Source organism: Xyrauchen texanus, chromosome 28 (genome assembly GCF_025860055.1).
Source record: "Xyrauchen texanus isolate HMW12.3.18 chromosome 28, RBS_HiC_50CHRs, whole genome shotgun sequence".
Taxonomy (NCBI): Eukaryota; Metazoa; Chordata; class Actinopteri; order Cypriniformes; family Catostomidae; genus Xyrauchen; species Xyrauchen texanus.
This window is the reverse complement of record NC_068303.1, coordinates 14,573,864-14,587,591: the sequence shown is the minus strand read 5'-3', so window position 1 is coordinate 14,587,591 and position 13,728 is coordinate 14,573,864. Positions and strand designations below refer to the sequence as shown.

The 13,728-nt window shown below is 35.2% G+C and overlaps 1 protein-coding gene across 1 annotated transcript in view; it reads left to right on the top strand.

Annotated features, from left to right (window-relative positions):
* The window catches only part of LOC127622020 (sorting nexin-3), a 32,726-nt gene extending 24,776 nt beyond the window's left edge, over positions 1–7,950 (top strand). The window contains exons 2-4 of the mRNA XM_052095876.1: positions 3,752–3,847; positions 4,189–4,313; positions 7,086–7,950. Of these exons, the coding sequence (XP_051951836.1) occupies positions 3,752–3,847; positions 4,189–4,313; positions 7,086–7,191 (327 nt within the window). The 3' untranslated portion in view covers positions 7,192–7,950. The remainder of the gene's footprint in view (positions 1–3,751; positions 3,848–4,188; positions 4,314–7,085) is intronic.
* Positions 7,951–13,728: the final 5,778 nt, after the last annotated feature.

Below are 13,728 nucleotides of genomic sequence, written 5' to 3'. Positions count from 1 at the left end.
CTGCTCAATGAGTGTTTGATGTGTAAGGGCTTCCATCAGTGTGGTTAACTTTGGTTGCCACGGTAATCAGGGCCTTTGTTAGGCTGTTTTGTTTGCTTGTCTCAGGTTTGATTGAGATCATTAGCAGTGAGGGGAGGACAGTCAAACTCCTCAGTTTACATCTGCAGCTGTATACAGTGACGTACCCCTCCTCTCTGTTTGCTCAGACATTTTCAACACTGCTTCTGTCGCACCAGTTTTAAAATGTGATCAGTGGTGCTAGCATCCAATCACTATTACTATTGCTCATACTTTTGGTAAGGAAATAAACAAACCCCTAACCCTAAATATTAAACTTGTGCGCGTAGCCCTGTAAAGTTTGTGCTATAGATATTGACTAATACGTCAAGTAGTGGTGCTTGTTGAGGAGAGGTGGGCAGTAATCATCAACCCATAACAGCCTAGCAACACCCTGGAAACCAAACACAATTCTTGTACGGGCAGGCTCTAGTAATATTTTCTTCATGTAAATGTACAGGACTCTAGCACTATATAAACTTTTTCAAAACTAAATATTTTGCAGTGTTGTAGAAAATGTTGCCATGAAGAATTTAAATTGATCGATTAACCGAATGCAAAGTGCAGTAAATGTTAAAAAACTAGTTGGGGAACATACCATCTGTGTCATGAATCTTTGTTATTTTCTATTTGCAAAAGGAATGTTCAGAAATCTAAAATTAATATTTCCTATTGACACATCTCAGTTGCCTCCATGTCTGAGACCGTCTTATCACGTGGCTTGTTGAGTGTGTTACCACGGAGACCTAGCGTGTGTGGAGGCTTCTCACTATTCTCCACGGCATCCACGCATAATTCGCCACACACCCCACCGAGAGCGAGAACCACATTATAGCGACCACAAGGAGGTTACCCCAATGTCACTGTACCCACTCTAGCAACCGGGCCAATTGGTTGCTTAGGAAGCCTCCAGGTGTGGTAGTCAGATTATTTACTTGCTGAGCTACCCAGGCCCCCATAAAATAATCATCTTAAGACAAATGTATTTGTGAAATGTCTAATGTGTCTAAGATGCTGTAACATTGTTAAAGCATCTAATTGCTGTTGTAATTGTAAATCTTATTCTAAAGCTTGATAGTCATTCATATTACCTGTTTGTCAACTATGAAAGACAGGGACCTGATTGTCTTGAAAGTCTTTTGACTAAATAATCATTATTTTTGCTAATTCTATTTGGTGCTTCTAGAGGCGCAGAAATTACACCTGTAATTTATATAAATAATCAACAATAATTTTGAATATATGCTTGTTTCTTCAAATTAGGGCAATTTCATGTCCCAATGGTTGATTTTTATCACAAAGTATGGATTTCAGGTTTTTGTTTCTATGTTGTGTGAGGGTCACATTAAAATGTAATTTTTTACCAGGCCTTCATAATTAATTTTCGGTACTTTTGAAATGCCTTTAATGTATAGATTTTATTGTTTTAGCCTTGTCCCAGACTTTGATCAAATTACATTTTTAACATGTTTAAAACCTGATAATATGATTATCTTAACAAAGATAACAAAAATAAACCATTTCAACATTTAATGTGTGAAACGTTTTTCAATAAAATAAAAAGAAACCGACTGTCCCATAGTTGTGGCATAATTTCCACCAAACCAAAAATTTTGCCTCTAATAATCAAGTCTACAAAAGTGTCAGTGAAGATCATGCTTGAAATGAGAGGGAAGACAAGTGATGTTTTACGGAAACAATGAAACATTAAGGTAAAAATCACTTGGAATTGTGAAAGTATTATTTAATTGTATTTAGGATACAAAAATCTTAACTATGAAATTAGCCATAGCAAGAAAATAATTATATCAAACACATTTATGAATTTGAGATGTGGTGGAAATTTCACTGGTGGGAGTTTTCATGACTCTCTGAAAAAATTACAGATCTCCTTTGATGTATGGTATAGTACATCACTGTTGGAGATTGTTAGTAGACACATTTAATATAAGTGAGAGTCTGAAAATATTTTAATTGGGACTTTACTTTCTAGGAATTCACAGGGCTAATAGTGTCCGATGTTGAAGAAACACCCATATATAGCCTGACTCTTGCCACTATGTTCTCTTACAAAACGATCAGCTCAGGGTTTGACTGGCTTGTTCTTTGACCTGGAATGTATATGCCACTGGAATACCAAATATAATAATAGGCTTTCCACTATTATGTGCATTGAAATTCTGTGTTCACAGTGACATCCTGTGTCTTGGATTTCGTGACTTTAAAATATCTAATCTATATGAAGGTAATGAAAGGCTGACGAATTTGTTGTTTTGCCAGAAAGGGGAGGAAACGACTAACCTATTTGGATTTTCTTAAATCGTATCCCCACCCCTAATTAAGCCCTAGAGTGAAATAAGACACAGAGAGACTTACCTATTGACAACTTAATTGTGTGTGTGTGTGTGTGTGTTTGTGTTTGTTTGTTAAGAAATTTTGAAGATTAATGTTCTTTTACCTTTGCCCCAAGAGCTAATCCTTCTCAATAACTAACTAAGTCTTCCTTCAGTGTGAACACGTACTACATAATAGTCCAGAAACCATGACATTATTGTTAAGAGTGTGTGTATTAAATTACCTTTAACCGTGATCATTTGGCACGGGGATTAACTTCTTTAGATTTCTTGCATAGTGGAACCCAAACCCAGTGGTCCAGCAGCCATTCACAAAGTATTAGCAAGCACCTCAGCAAGGTTGCTACTAAACGCTTCCTAGGCACCCTACTTACCATGCTCTCATAGTCGTGTTAATCCCCATCTCATATGACTGTGTGGGTGGGGGAGGGTCTAGATCAGGGTTAAAAAGATGGGATTGGATATTGCAGAAATATAAACTTTTTGGAGAAGTTGTACAGCAAAGAGAAACTTAACACTAATGAAACCACTGGAAGTTGGACAAACCTCAATCAAGTGGTAAATGTATTGGTTTGGGAGAGGTAGGTCAATTAAATTGTGTTTAATAAGAATGGAAGAAAAGCTAGATATGGGTCATATGGATAGAGAGCGACTGGGAGAATAGAGATGGGAAGGGATTGGGGGAAAGCTGAAGAGGTTAGTATTTCATCAAAGTTCCTCATTGTGAGGAGAGGTCTGCACTTTTTGAAGGGCCCTCTCAAGGCTAAGACCTAACTTGAAGCAGCTCAAGAGATGGAGGCAGAGAATAAGCAATGGAAAAAGGAAGGGACTGGGGTAATCGGAGATCGATAAAAATATTCCACTCCTCATATCCAATTAGGACCCACATAAGAAATTCCCCAAAGCACATATTCATTTATTTGTTTAACTTACTGTTTCTTCCATCTTTTCATTCATTCAACAGTTTTATGAGGCTGGGTTGAGCAGATACGCCAGTGTAGAATTATTGATCTGTACTTTTATTTCCATCTGCGTATTTGTTGCTTTTCCTGCCTTTTGCCTCTTCAGCTTTTCCTTGAATGCTGTCATCAGGCTGTTCTATTATTTGATAAACATCTGCCTCTCCAGTGACCCTGTTGTAGTGTCTCTGCAGACCTTTTTGTGGATTTTACCAATGTGATGTTGAATTAACCAAATTTAATATAACTGAGCTCAGTATTGAAGTATTGATTCTGTTAAAAAAAAAAAGATGTGGGTCTTTGAAACTGTCTTCGTAATCTGAGATCGTCGACCATCCTGGAAGTGATGTTCAGATTGTTGTTTGTTCTTGTTCTCTTCAGACAAACCTCCCCATCTTCAAGCTGAAGGAGTCCCGTGTCCGAAGGAGATACAGCGACTTTGAGTGGCTAAGAGGAGAGCTGGAGAGGGAGAGCAAGGTGAAAGAGTAGACAAGGATGGCTGTAATCAAATAGTAGTGTGGATTTGAGTATATGGCCTGAACTTGGAGCACAGGAACATGATGCACACATTTTCTAACTGTAGCATTTTATCCTTCCCTCTACTGCATAATGCCAGTGTTGCTGTAAGGGTCAATTACATCTACATAGATTTATGAATAATGATTTTTGTTGGTTAAAAAAAAAGGAGGCTTCTGATGATCTCTATTATATAATTCTGCAGGACAGGTAATAATGACATTTGAGGTGATTGTAAGAGAGAGATAATTGCATTTTGAGAGTTTGTGTATGTGTGATGCGAGTGAAAATCTTTCAAATAGGTGGTAGTGCCCCCCCTTCCTGGAAAAGCTCTGTTCAGGCAGCTCCCGTTCCGTGGGGATGATGGCATATTTGACGACTCTTTTATCGAGGAACGGCGGCAAGGCCTAGAACAGTTCCTCAACAAGTAAGTCACAAGATTATCCAAACATCTTGCATCTCTCCTCAACAGAAACTTTCAACGTTCAATTGATCATTTGATCAGGAAAGGAGAATTCCTCTATAGATGTTAACTCACAATTTAAGTGATCTTAATGTGAAATAAAAAATATGTGATCTTCAACTGCAACAGGTTCACTCCAGGAATAATGGCAGCAATTAAATAGTTAGCTGGATAGTAAGAAGTTAACTGGAGATTTACTAAGCCCCTTATTGCACAGTCTCTGTCCCACTTTCTATTTGCTTAATTACCCTCTGCACAAAGACCATACTTATGTACCATTATACATGTGTAAATATGGCAGATAAAATCATTAAGGTGTGATTTTGAGCATTTAATTGAAAATTGAAAATGCATGTGCCCATTTACAGTACATGAAGTCACCTACAGTGTGTGTTTATTCTTCTTTTGGCCGAGGCACATCTCAAATGTTTTTGGAAAAAATAATAAAGTGGTTATCACGATAACAAAATACCATAGTTGTTTCTCTTTTTGTTAATTTTGAGTTTTTAGGTTAAGGTACTTCAATGAAAGAGAAAAACAGACACTTGCCAGCCTTTGTGTCACCTGATGTCTTCCCTCACACTTTTTCCCTTCCTTCTCTCATAATTACCTACAGAATGATCGAAACTGATGAGAGGTCGCAAGTGCACCAGCTTTACTTTTTACATTTGTTTTATTTTTGATGTGTAATTTATGATAATTGCGAGTGAAATTACAGGCGTGCAAACCTTTTCCCTACAAGATGTTGTGTGCACTCCTGCTTATTTTTGATCCGAGGTGCCATTCCCCCGCCGACTGAGACAATAAAAGTTACAGTTCGATTGTAATTATTTGCTGTGATTGCAGACTTTGCCATTATCTTTTTTCATGTGCAAATGTGCCGGCTCTACCTGTTTGAATTTTAATACGAGACGAACAGCTGTAAATTATGTTTGAAGAAAGGAAGGATATGGAGGTAATTAAGATGGATTTTTTTTTTATTAAAAATTCCTGAATTAAATGTGATTGTTCAGTGATAATAGCACCTGGGTGGTTCATCACTCGATCATACTGCTAGGCTATGTGTGATTAGATTTGTACAGCATGTCTGTACATTGCCTGCACCAAACTTGAAAATGATCTTCCATCATCTTGACTTGTAACATTGTGAGCTGTTTAATTTAAGAGATGTGCAGGTCCTTTAATACACCGGAATGCTGGAATAGATGGAGTGGTACACTGTAAACCCTTATGCTCAAAATATTTAATTGTTTTGAGTAGGGAAAAATTCAATCATACAAATTAGTTCAAATAAATTAACCTTGAGTATTTACAACTTTCTCTTTCTTTTGAGTTCATGAAACTTACCTTTTTAAGTAACCTGAATTGTTTTATTGTTTTGAGTTTAATGAACTTGTCTTTTTATATTTGCAGAAACATACATTTAACAGAAACTGGGCAGGGGCAGATATCCCAGCATGCATTGCATGGCACTTGACAGGGAGAGTAAATATCAAAATGAAGTGTTATATAATTTGTCTTTGTGCAAGATGAATGTAAAGGGGAGACCTTTGTGTTTAATGTTTTGTTGTGTTATTTAGAAGAGTTTCTGTTGTGTTAAAGTTTAAGGGTTACCATTATGGTAAATTGTGGCGCTTGAGATTAGATTGAACACGGGTACAATTTAAGATTGTTGTACAGCATATTTCGTTAATCGTTAAGTAATTGCTATGCTAATCAAAGCAAAATGTTTCCAGCTGGCATGTATTCAGCATTCTAGCATTCCCTGTACTATCTAGCTACTACTTGCTAGTTAGGTTCCCTCTACTTGAACTATTCAAATTGAGCTTACATGGTCATTTTAAAGAGCAGCTATTATGGTTTTTAAATGTGCCTAATTTTGTTTTAAAGGTCTCATACAATATATTTACATGCATCCAAGGTCAAAAAATTAACTTTTTTCCCCAGTGTCAAAAACGCCTTTTTCAATGATCCGTTCTAAAGCATTTATTCTAAACTCCTCCTTTAAGACAGCCTATTCTGCTCCGATTGGTCAGGTGTCCCAGTCTGTTGTGATTGATCTACTGCAAAGTGCAGTGTTTGAAGGTGGGTCAAAGCTGTTCGCAAGCAGCCAGTGTAGACCAGAGGTGGGTTTTAGGTTACTAAATTATGTAGGTTAGTACAGGAAGTAAGTCTGGAATTACTAACGACTCGTTTCAGGTGTTCAGAATCAGTTCTTTCTTTTGGGAGTCAATAACTCCATTTGTCACGCACTTTGATTTTTGTAACTTTACAGACTTTTTTACATTCACAAACAGCTATATAACACACTACATGAAAGGTAATATATGAAAAACCACAATAGGTGCTCTAAGTTCAGTCAAAGAGTTGACTTTAAAGTTAAGTACCATTGAAATATATTAGTTAGCTTACTCAATATTTGAAGTTTAGCGCAATTAGCATGTAAATCAAAATCTGAAAGTTTTATTAACTTAAACTTTGGAGATTAACTTAAAAAAAAATTATGTAACTGATTGCCTCAAATGTTTTGAGTTCTGCTAACTTGTTAGGGTTTAACGTTTAAAAGAATGGGTAAAATTAACATAATTAGTAATTTTTTTTGTTAATTTGATTGGGGTTAAAGTTGATTCCATCTCTCTCTCTTTATAGCACACGTCCTTGCATAATATATTTATGACCTCAGGAGACCTCATATCATTGTTGCTAATGTCCCTTTTTTATGGTCTTCTTTTCCAGAGTGGCTGGTCATCCATTGGCCCAGAATGAGCGCTGTCTGCACATGTTCCTACAGGATGAATCAGTGGATAAAAACTACACCCCTTCCAAAATTAGACAAGCCTGAACCAGTCTGGACTCTCAATTAAAAAAAAAAACATGGCCCACAAGCAATAAGAGAGGTTTGAAACATTCTTAACTGGAAAAGAATCTTAGCATGAACCATAGGACATCCAAAACAATTACCCTGAGCACAACAAATCTTAAACAAATTTAAAAGAAATGCGATATTGAAAACAAACTCTAGACTTGGTCATATCTCTTCACTTTTGATCTGTCCTCTCTCTTTATACATTGTTTCAGCCTTTTTTCTCTGAATTATAAATCCATAACATTAATTGTTAGTCATTACCACTCTAAGTCTGATCAAATATGTTATTTTGTGTAATTATTATGACTAACAATTATTTATGATTGTCTAAGTGCACCACTAACTTTGATATTTGTAGAGCAGGATGTATCTTGAAAAACAAATAGTTATATCACAATGATGCAAGCACTATTTTACTCATACTGACATACCTATGTTTTTGCTACAACTTACTTGTGTTGCTTTTAATGCTGAAGAGCACACAACCTTGCAGTCACAGTGCAGGATGCTCTTAATTGGGAACTTCCTTGATATGTAGTGGTTGATTGTGGGTCCCAGTTAGTTGCAGACAAGCCTGTTTTACTGTGTAATATTATTACACAGAAACACAGGGAGTGCTGCCTACAATGCATGTTTCCAGATTTGTATACTGCTGTGCCATTTGTTTTGTTTATGCAAATTTTCCAATAAAACAGATCAAGCACATCTGTATGATCTGATTTGAAAAACTGAAGCTTCTCTGCTTGGTTACTCTAAAATATCGTGACAGTCAGATTTTTGTTCAATTAAAAGAATTAGCATGATCTTAGCACTAGAGCGCTAGTGCAATTTCAGTTTGACTGCCCTTGACATTTTTTATATTTTTATACCAAATGACTATATTTTCACTTTCAGTTTTATACAATGATAATAAATTATGCCCAGGTATTGTAAATATTATACACAGAATTTTAAAAGATTGGGTGCTTGTCCTCATAAAATATTGTAATTATTGCATGTTTTTTATTTGTTCTTTTACCGCTTTTAATCAGAAGTAATTCAATGCTACACATAGTACCAGAATGTATTGTAGGATTGAATAGATCCTATATAGTAATAAATAGAAAAGTCTAAATCAGACTCAACTCATCAATAGTATTTTATTGATATTCTAAGAAAGACTGAGACTGGTGGTTTTGAGGACAAAATAGATTCATTAAAAATGTTTACTTGGGAGTAGAAAGAGGACTTGAGGGGGCAATGACAGAGGTCATAGGGTCCAGGATGCTTAGGTACAGAAAAGGAATCATTGTCTTAAAAAAAGAAAAACTGGAAATACTGCATTGTAAAGGTCAAGTTCTCAAATGCCCTCAAGAGCAGTTTCTCCAAGATGGCAAGAGCCTTATCTGATGCAAATATGAAGTTAGTGTGAGTGTCTTCTCCAGTCTATTTAATGGAGAAGCTATGATAATGTCACCTGCAGAGATATTTTTTTTTTTTTTACCATGTTTCTTTAGAGAACATTTGTGGTTTTTAAAAATAATTTATCTTGAATATCAGCTATTTCTTCAAAAGCATACTTTTGTGTCATTGACCAGTCATTTTTTTCTTCTGTGGAACAAGAGGAGATATTGAAGAATGTTGACACTGCTTTTCTTTTTACATAATGTGAATGGTGACTGAAGTTGTCAACATTCTGCCTTAAGTGTTCAACAGAAGAAAGTAAGTCATACGGGTATGAAACGATGTAAGAATGTGTAAAGGATGACAGAATTAGCATTTTGGTGAACTATCCCTTTAATATATGACAATTTCAGGGTTCTGAAATCACCATGGGTACAAAAGAGATTGTATTAATATTCTAGGAGTCTAGAGTGATGTTTCTGTAAGGTGCGCGTGTTGTTGTAACTATGTAATTTACATTACAGTTGTGCGACATGCGTCTGTCTATTAAACAGTCAGTGTTATACCACCCAAAAACACATTTTCACTTAACATAGTGTTTAAATGTACAGGCTATTTAGCATTTATGTGGTCTACTTAGAATAGGCCTACATGTTTTCAGTAATAACATAATTCTTTTAATAACTTTAAGTGACTTTACAACAGAGCGACAAATACCACATATCCAATAGCATAATAATAAAGAAGCAAAATTGTTTGCCAGGCTTAATTTCTCTAAATTATATGCACTTTCCTAGTTATAGTGGGGAAAATTATTCGGCTTCTGAACCTATTATTCGGCTTCTGAACCTTATAGCTCCTTTAACATTGCTCTCAAATTCTACTTATGTCTGATGATGCATTCTGAATTGGAAAGCAGGCAGTATAATCCTTGTTAAATAGTCATGACTAAGTATACAGGTATTTGTTTTTAAATATAAATTTCCTCTTTCTCCCCAATTTGAAATGCACAATGTGCTCTAAGTTCTCATGGTGGCTTAGTGACTCGCCTCAATCCTGGTGGCGGAGGACAAATCTCAGCTGCCTCCACGTCTGAGACCATCAATCTGCACATCTTATCACGTGGCTTATTGAGCGCATTACCGCAGGGATATATCACATGTGGAGGCTTCAAGCCATCCACTGCGCCATCCACGCACAACTCACCACACACCCCACCGAGAGCGAACCAGATTATAATGACCACGAGGAGGTTACCCCGTGTGTCTCTGCCCTCCCTAGCAACTGGGCCAATTTGGATGCTTAGGAGACCTGGCTGTAGTCACTCAACACACCCTGGGATTCTAACTAGCGAATCCCAGGGGTGGTAGCCAGTGTCTTTAACACTGAGCTACCCAGGCCCCCTTAGTATACAAGTATCTTAAAGGAAAGTCAAATTCTCTCATTATTTACACCCCCTCATGCCATCCCAGATGTGTATTACTTTCTTTCTTCTGAAGAACACAAAGATTTTAAGAAGAATAGCTCTGTAGGTCCATACAATGCAGGTGAATGATGACCAAAATTTTAAGCTAAATTGAAATTTTTGGGTGAACTGTTCCTTTAAGAGCGTAATCTGCAATGTTATTGGAAAACAGTTGTGTTTCAATTGTTTCTAATTGCTATATAAGACGTTGCAGTCTCCTGCCTATAGTAGACAGGATGCAAATATTAAAGAAATATAATGATTAGTTACGAAAATTACAAGTTTCTACTCAGAAACTTACATATTTATAAAATTGTATCTTTACTTAATTTGCATTAATTTGTACAAAACAAAATATTCATTATAAGGTGAACTTGGAGTGATATATATATATAGTAAAATAATAATTGTTGAACTTCTTTGGCTTAAAAGTCCATAAAATAAAGTTTTTAAGTGCTACTAACTCAAAAGATCAAGTACAGAACTGAGGTTGTGGGGAATACCCACAGTAATTTTAGCAAGTTTTTTTTTGTTTAAAAGTAACTTATTTGGGCATTTAATTTGTTTTTATTAAAAATTCATAGAGATTTTAGCTCTTTTGGTATACTTGATGTTGTTTTACTGAAATTAGTTGTTTCTTAAAGTCAACATTAGGGTGATTAGTGTTTCCTTTAGTGAAGTTGAAACCTTGTTCAATCAGTGTTATTGTTCCTGGCGCAAACTAAAATGCAGATTTATTTGCACTTCTTTGGGAATCAAATGTTTTAATGACTGACCTCAGTCATAATTTTTTTTGAGCCAATTAAATGAAGTATAAACCATCATATTAAAGTTCATTTGAAACATTTGGCTATTAGTTGAAAAACCTTATTTGTGTGACATACATCTTCAAGTAAATAAAGTTGAATTAACTGATACATTTGTGCATATCTTACAGGTTTTCTAGTTAAGTTGACATTAAATGACCATAAGATGAATTTACTTAAAAGCATGATGCAAAAATGCTATATATATATTTTAAGTAAATTCCAACACTTAATTTTTTTCAGTGTAGAGACTCAATGCATGATAATACTAGCTAAGGTAAAGGGAAAAACACGGTCTCTTGGCTCATGTAACCTTGGAGTTCGTTCCATATCAGTGCAGCCCATTAAAAAGGAATTGACTAAATTGGATTTAAAGTTTTCATCGCAATCATGTTTCTATCTATTGTATCCTCTCTATCAAAAAACGAAGATAAAAAAAATGCAATTTAGGCAAAGCCCTTGATTTATGAAAGAGTGCTTGAAACTCTGAGCCGTGCTAGTCACAGCAACTTCACTCAAGGTCCATGCAGGGTATTGTATCGGCAATGGTTCAGTATGCACTTATGTACAGACATGAACCTCTTTCTATCCCCATTTAGTCAGTGATGGGGAAGCTACTTTGAAACTGTAGTTTGACCAGCTACAAACTACTCATAATGTTATGTGGTTAAGCTACAGTCAAGCTACTCTTGAAAAAGTAGTTGGCTACATACAAGTTACTATCAGATAGTAGCTAGCTATTGAAGCTACTTAATGAGGCAATATTACTTTTAATGTTACTATCAAACCAATAATATTAATAACAACATTTACACATGATATTTATATATGAAGTATAATGAATAATGTATGAATTAAATACATTTAATAGGTTTAATTAAATATATTACATTTATTTAATACATTTAATGAATAGTAACATTAATACAGTTAATAATGGCCATAAAATAAAATACAACAGTATAAATCATTAAAAATGTTTTTTTTTTTTTTTATACAACAATATGATACCATTAAAAAAATCATTTTATACTAAATACTTCACACTTTTCATTCCTGCTGTGGCCAGGTGTAGCCTATACTTCCCTAAAGATCACATTTTTATGACAAACTCTCCTTGTTCTTAATATTTAGTGTTTCTCCTCTCACCTGGGTTCATCTGACTTGTTTGCCATTGACATGCAATTGCCAGCTTTACAGGTCACATACAGCGGTTGCTCTACAAATATTTGAAAAAAATCCTAGATTGTTGCATAATTATACATGCCATAAATTGTTAATTTTACCAATAATTTTATGTATTTTACATTAAACTAATAGTTCATTAATTGCTAAGAAATGGAGAAATCAAATAGTTCTGCATGATAGTAATTATTATAATAATATATACTGTATATTTATAAATATTATAATAACACTATGTAACACAATTTTTGTTCCTGGGTAGTAAGTGTTATTTTCTAATGGCTTATGCCTCAAACGTATAGAAAATGACTTATTCCCCACAAACTTTGATTTTGTGACTAGGACAATGATATTTTGAAATGTACCCATTTCCAATGAGAAAACGGGCAAATTTGTGTCTTTTTTGTTCACATAAAGTCCAAAGAACAACAACATATGAATCCAAATGAACATGTATTTATACTAAAGTAAAAAGATACTAAAATATACAAAAAATATTTATTTCGTTTTTCGAGATTTACGATTATATTGTAAATCACTTTCATGAATCAGCCCCCAAATGTAGTCTCCCATCATGTTCTCGTTATACTGTCCTTGGTAGCGGTGTTCAAAGTCCAGTATATCCTGATGGAAGCACTCGCCTTTCTCCTCCGAGTATGCTCCTATGTTCTCCTTGAATTTATCAAGATGAGCATCAAGGATATGAACTTTGGTGTTTCCAGTGGTTCACAAGGCCGAAAACTATGTGGAGCTGGCTGAGACTCTGGTTAAGAACTACGGCACAATGGGCTGCAGGATGTCCCTCAAAGTTCATATCCTTGATGCTCATCTTGATAAATTCAAGAAGAACATGGGAGCATACTCGGAGGAGCAAGACGAGCACTTCCATCAGGATATACTGGACTTGGAATGCCGCTACCAAGGACAGTATAACGAGAACTGATGGGAGACTACATTTGGGGGCTGATCCGTAAAGGTGATTAACAGTATAATCGTAATTCTTGGAGTAGTTTTTGTAATACTTTAGTATAAATACATTTTCATTTGGATTCATATTTGGAGAATTTGGTTTTCTCACTGGAAATAGGTACATTTCAAAATATCACTGTCCTGGTCAGAAAAGCGAAGTTTGTGGGGAATAATAGCCATTTTCTATAATTTTGAGGTATAAGCCATTAGGAAAGAACACTACCCAGGAACCAAAAACAAACAAAAATGTCTTACACTGTGTAATAACTCACTCGCTGCTCCCAATAACGCACATATTTTTTTTTTGTGATCTGCCATTATAATAGATAATGACTGTAAAAAGAAGCCAGAGAAACCCCCCAAAACACTGCAGTGGTTGAAGGACCAGGCGATCAATATTCAATATTTATTTTAATATTTTTTAACAATGTTCACAAACATTATCACTGTACAACCAGAAATGTATTTACAAACTAAAAAAATTAAATAATAATAATTCCAAGTGCTGATTGTGTCTCTTTTCCTGTGTTAGTAACTACTCAAAGAAAGGTTTTAAATAGTAGCCTCTGATATGGGCCTCTTATAGAGCAGAAACAGGTTTTAAACATCAATTAAATTACATTTGTTGTGTGGGCATACAATAACAACAAAATGCCCTGAAATGCCCTGCATGTGAACCCTAATCTTATATTAAGGTCAAAAGGG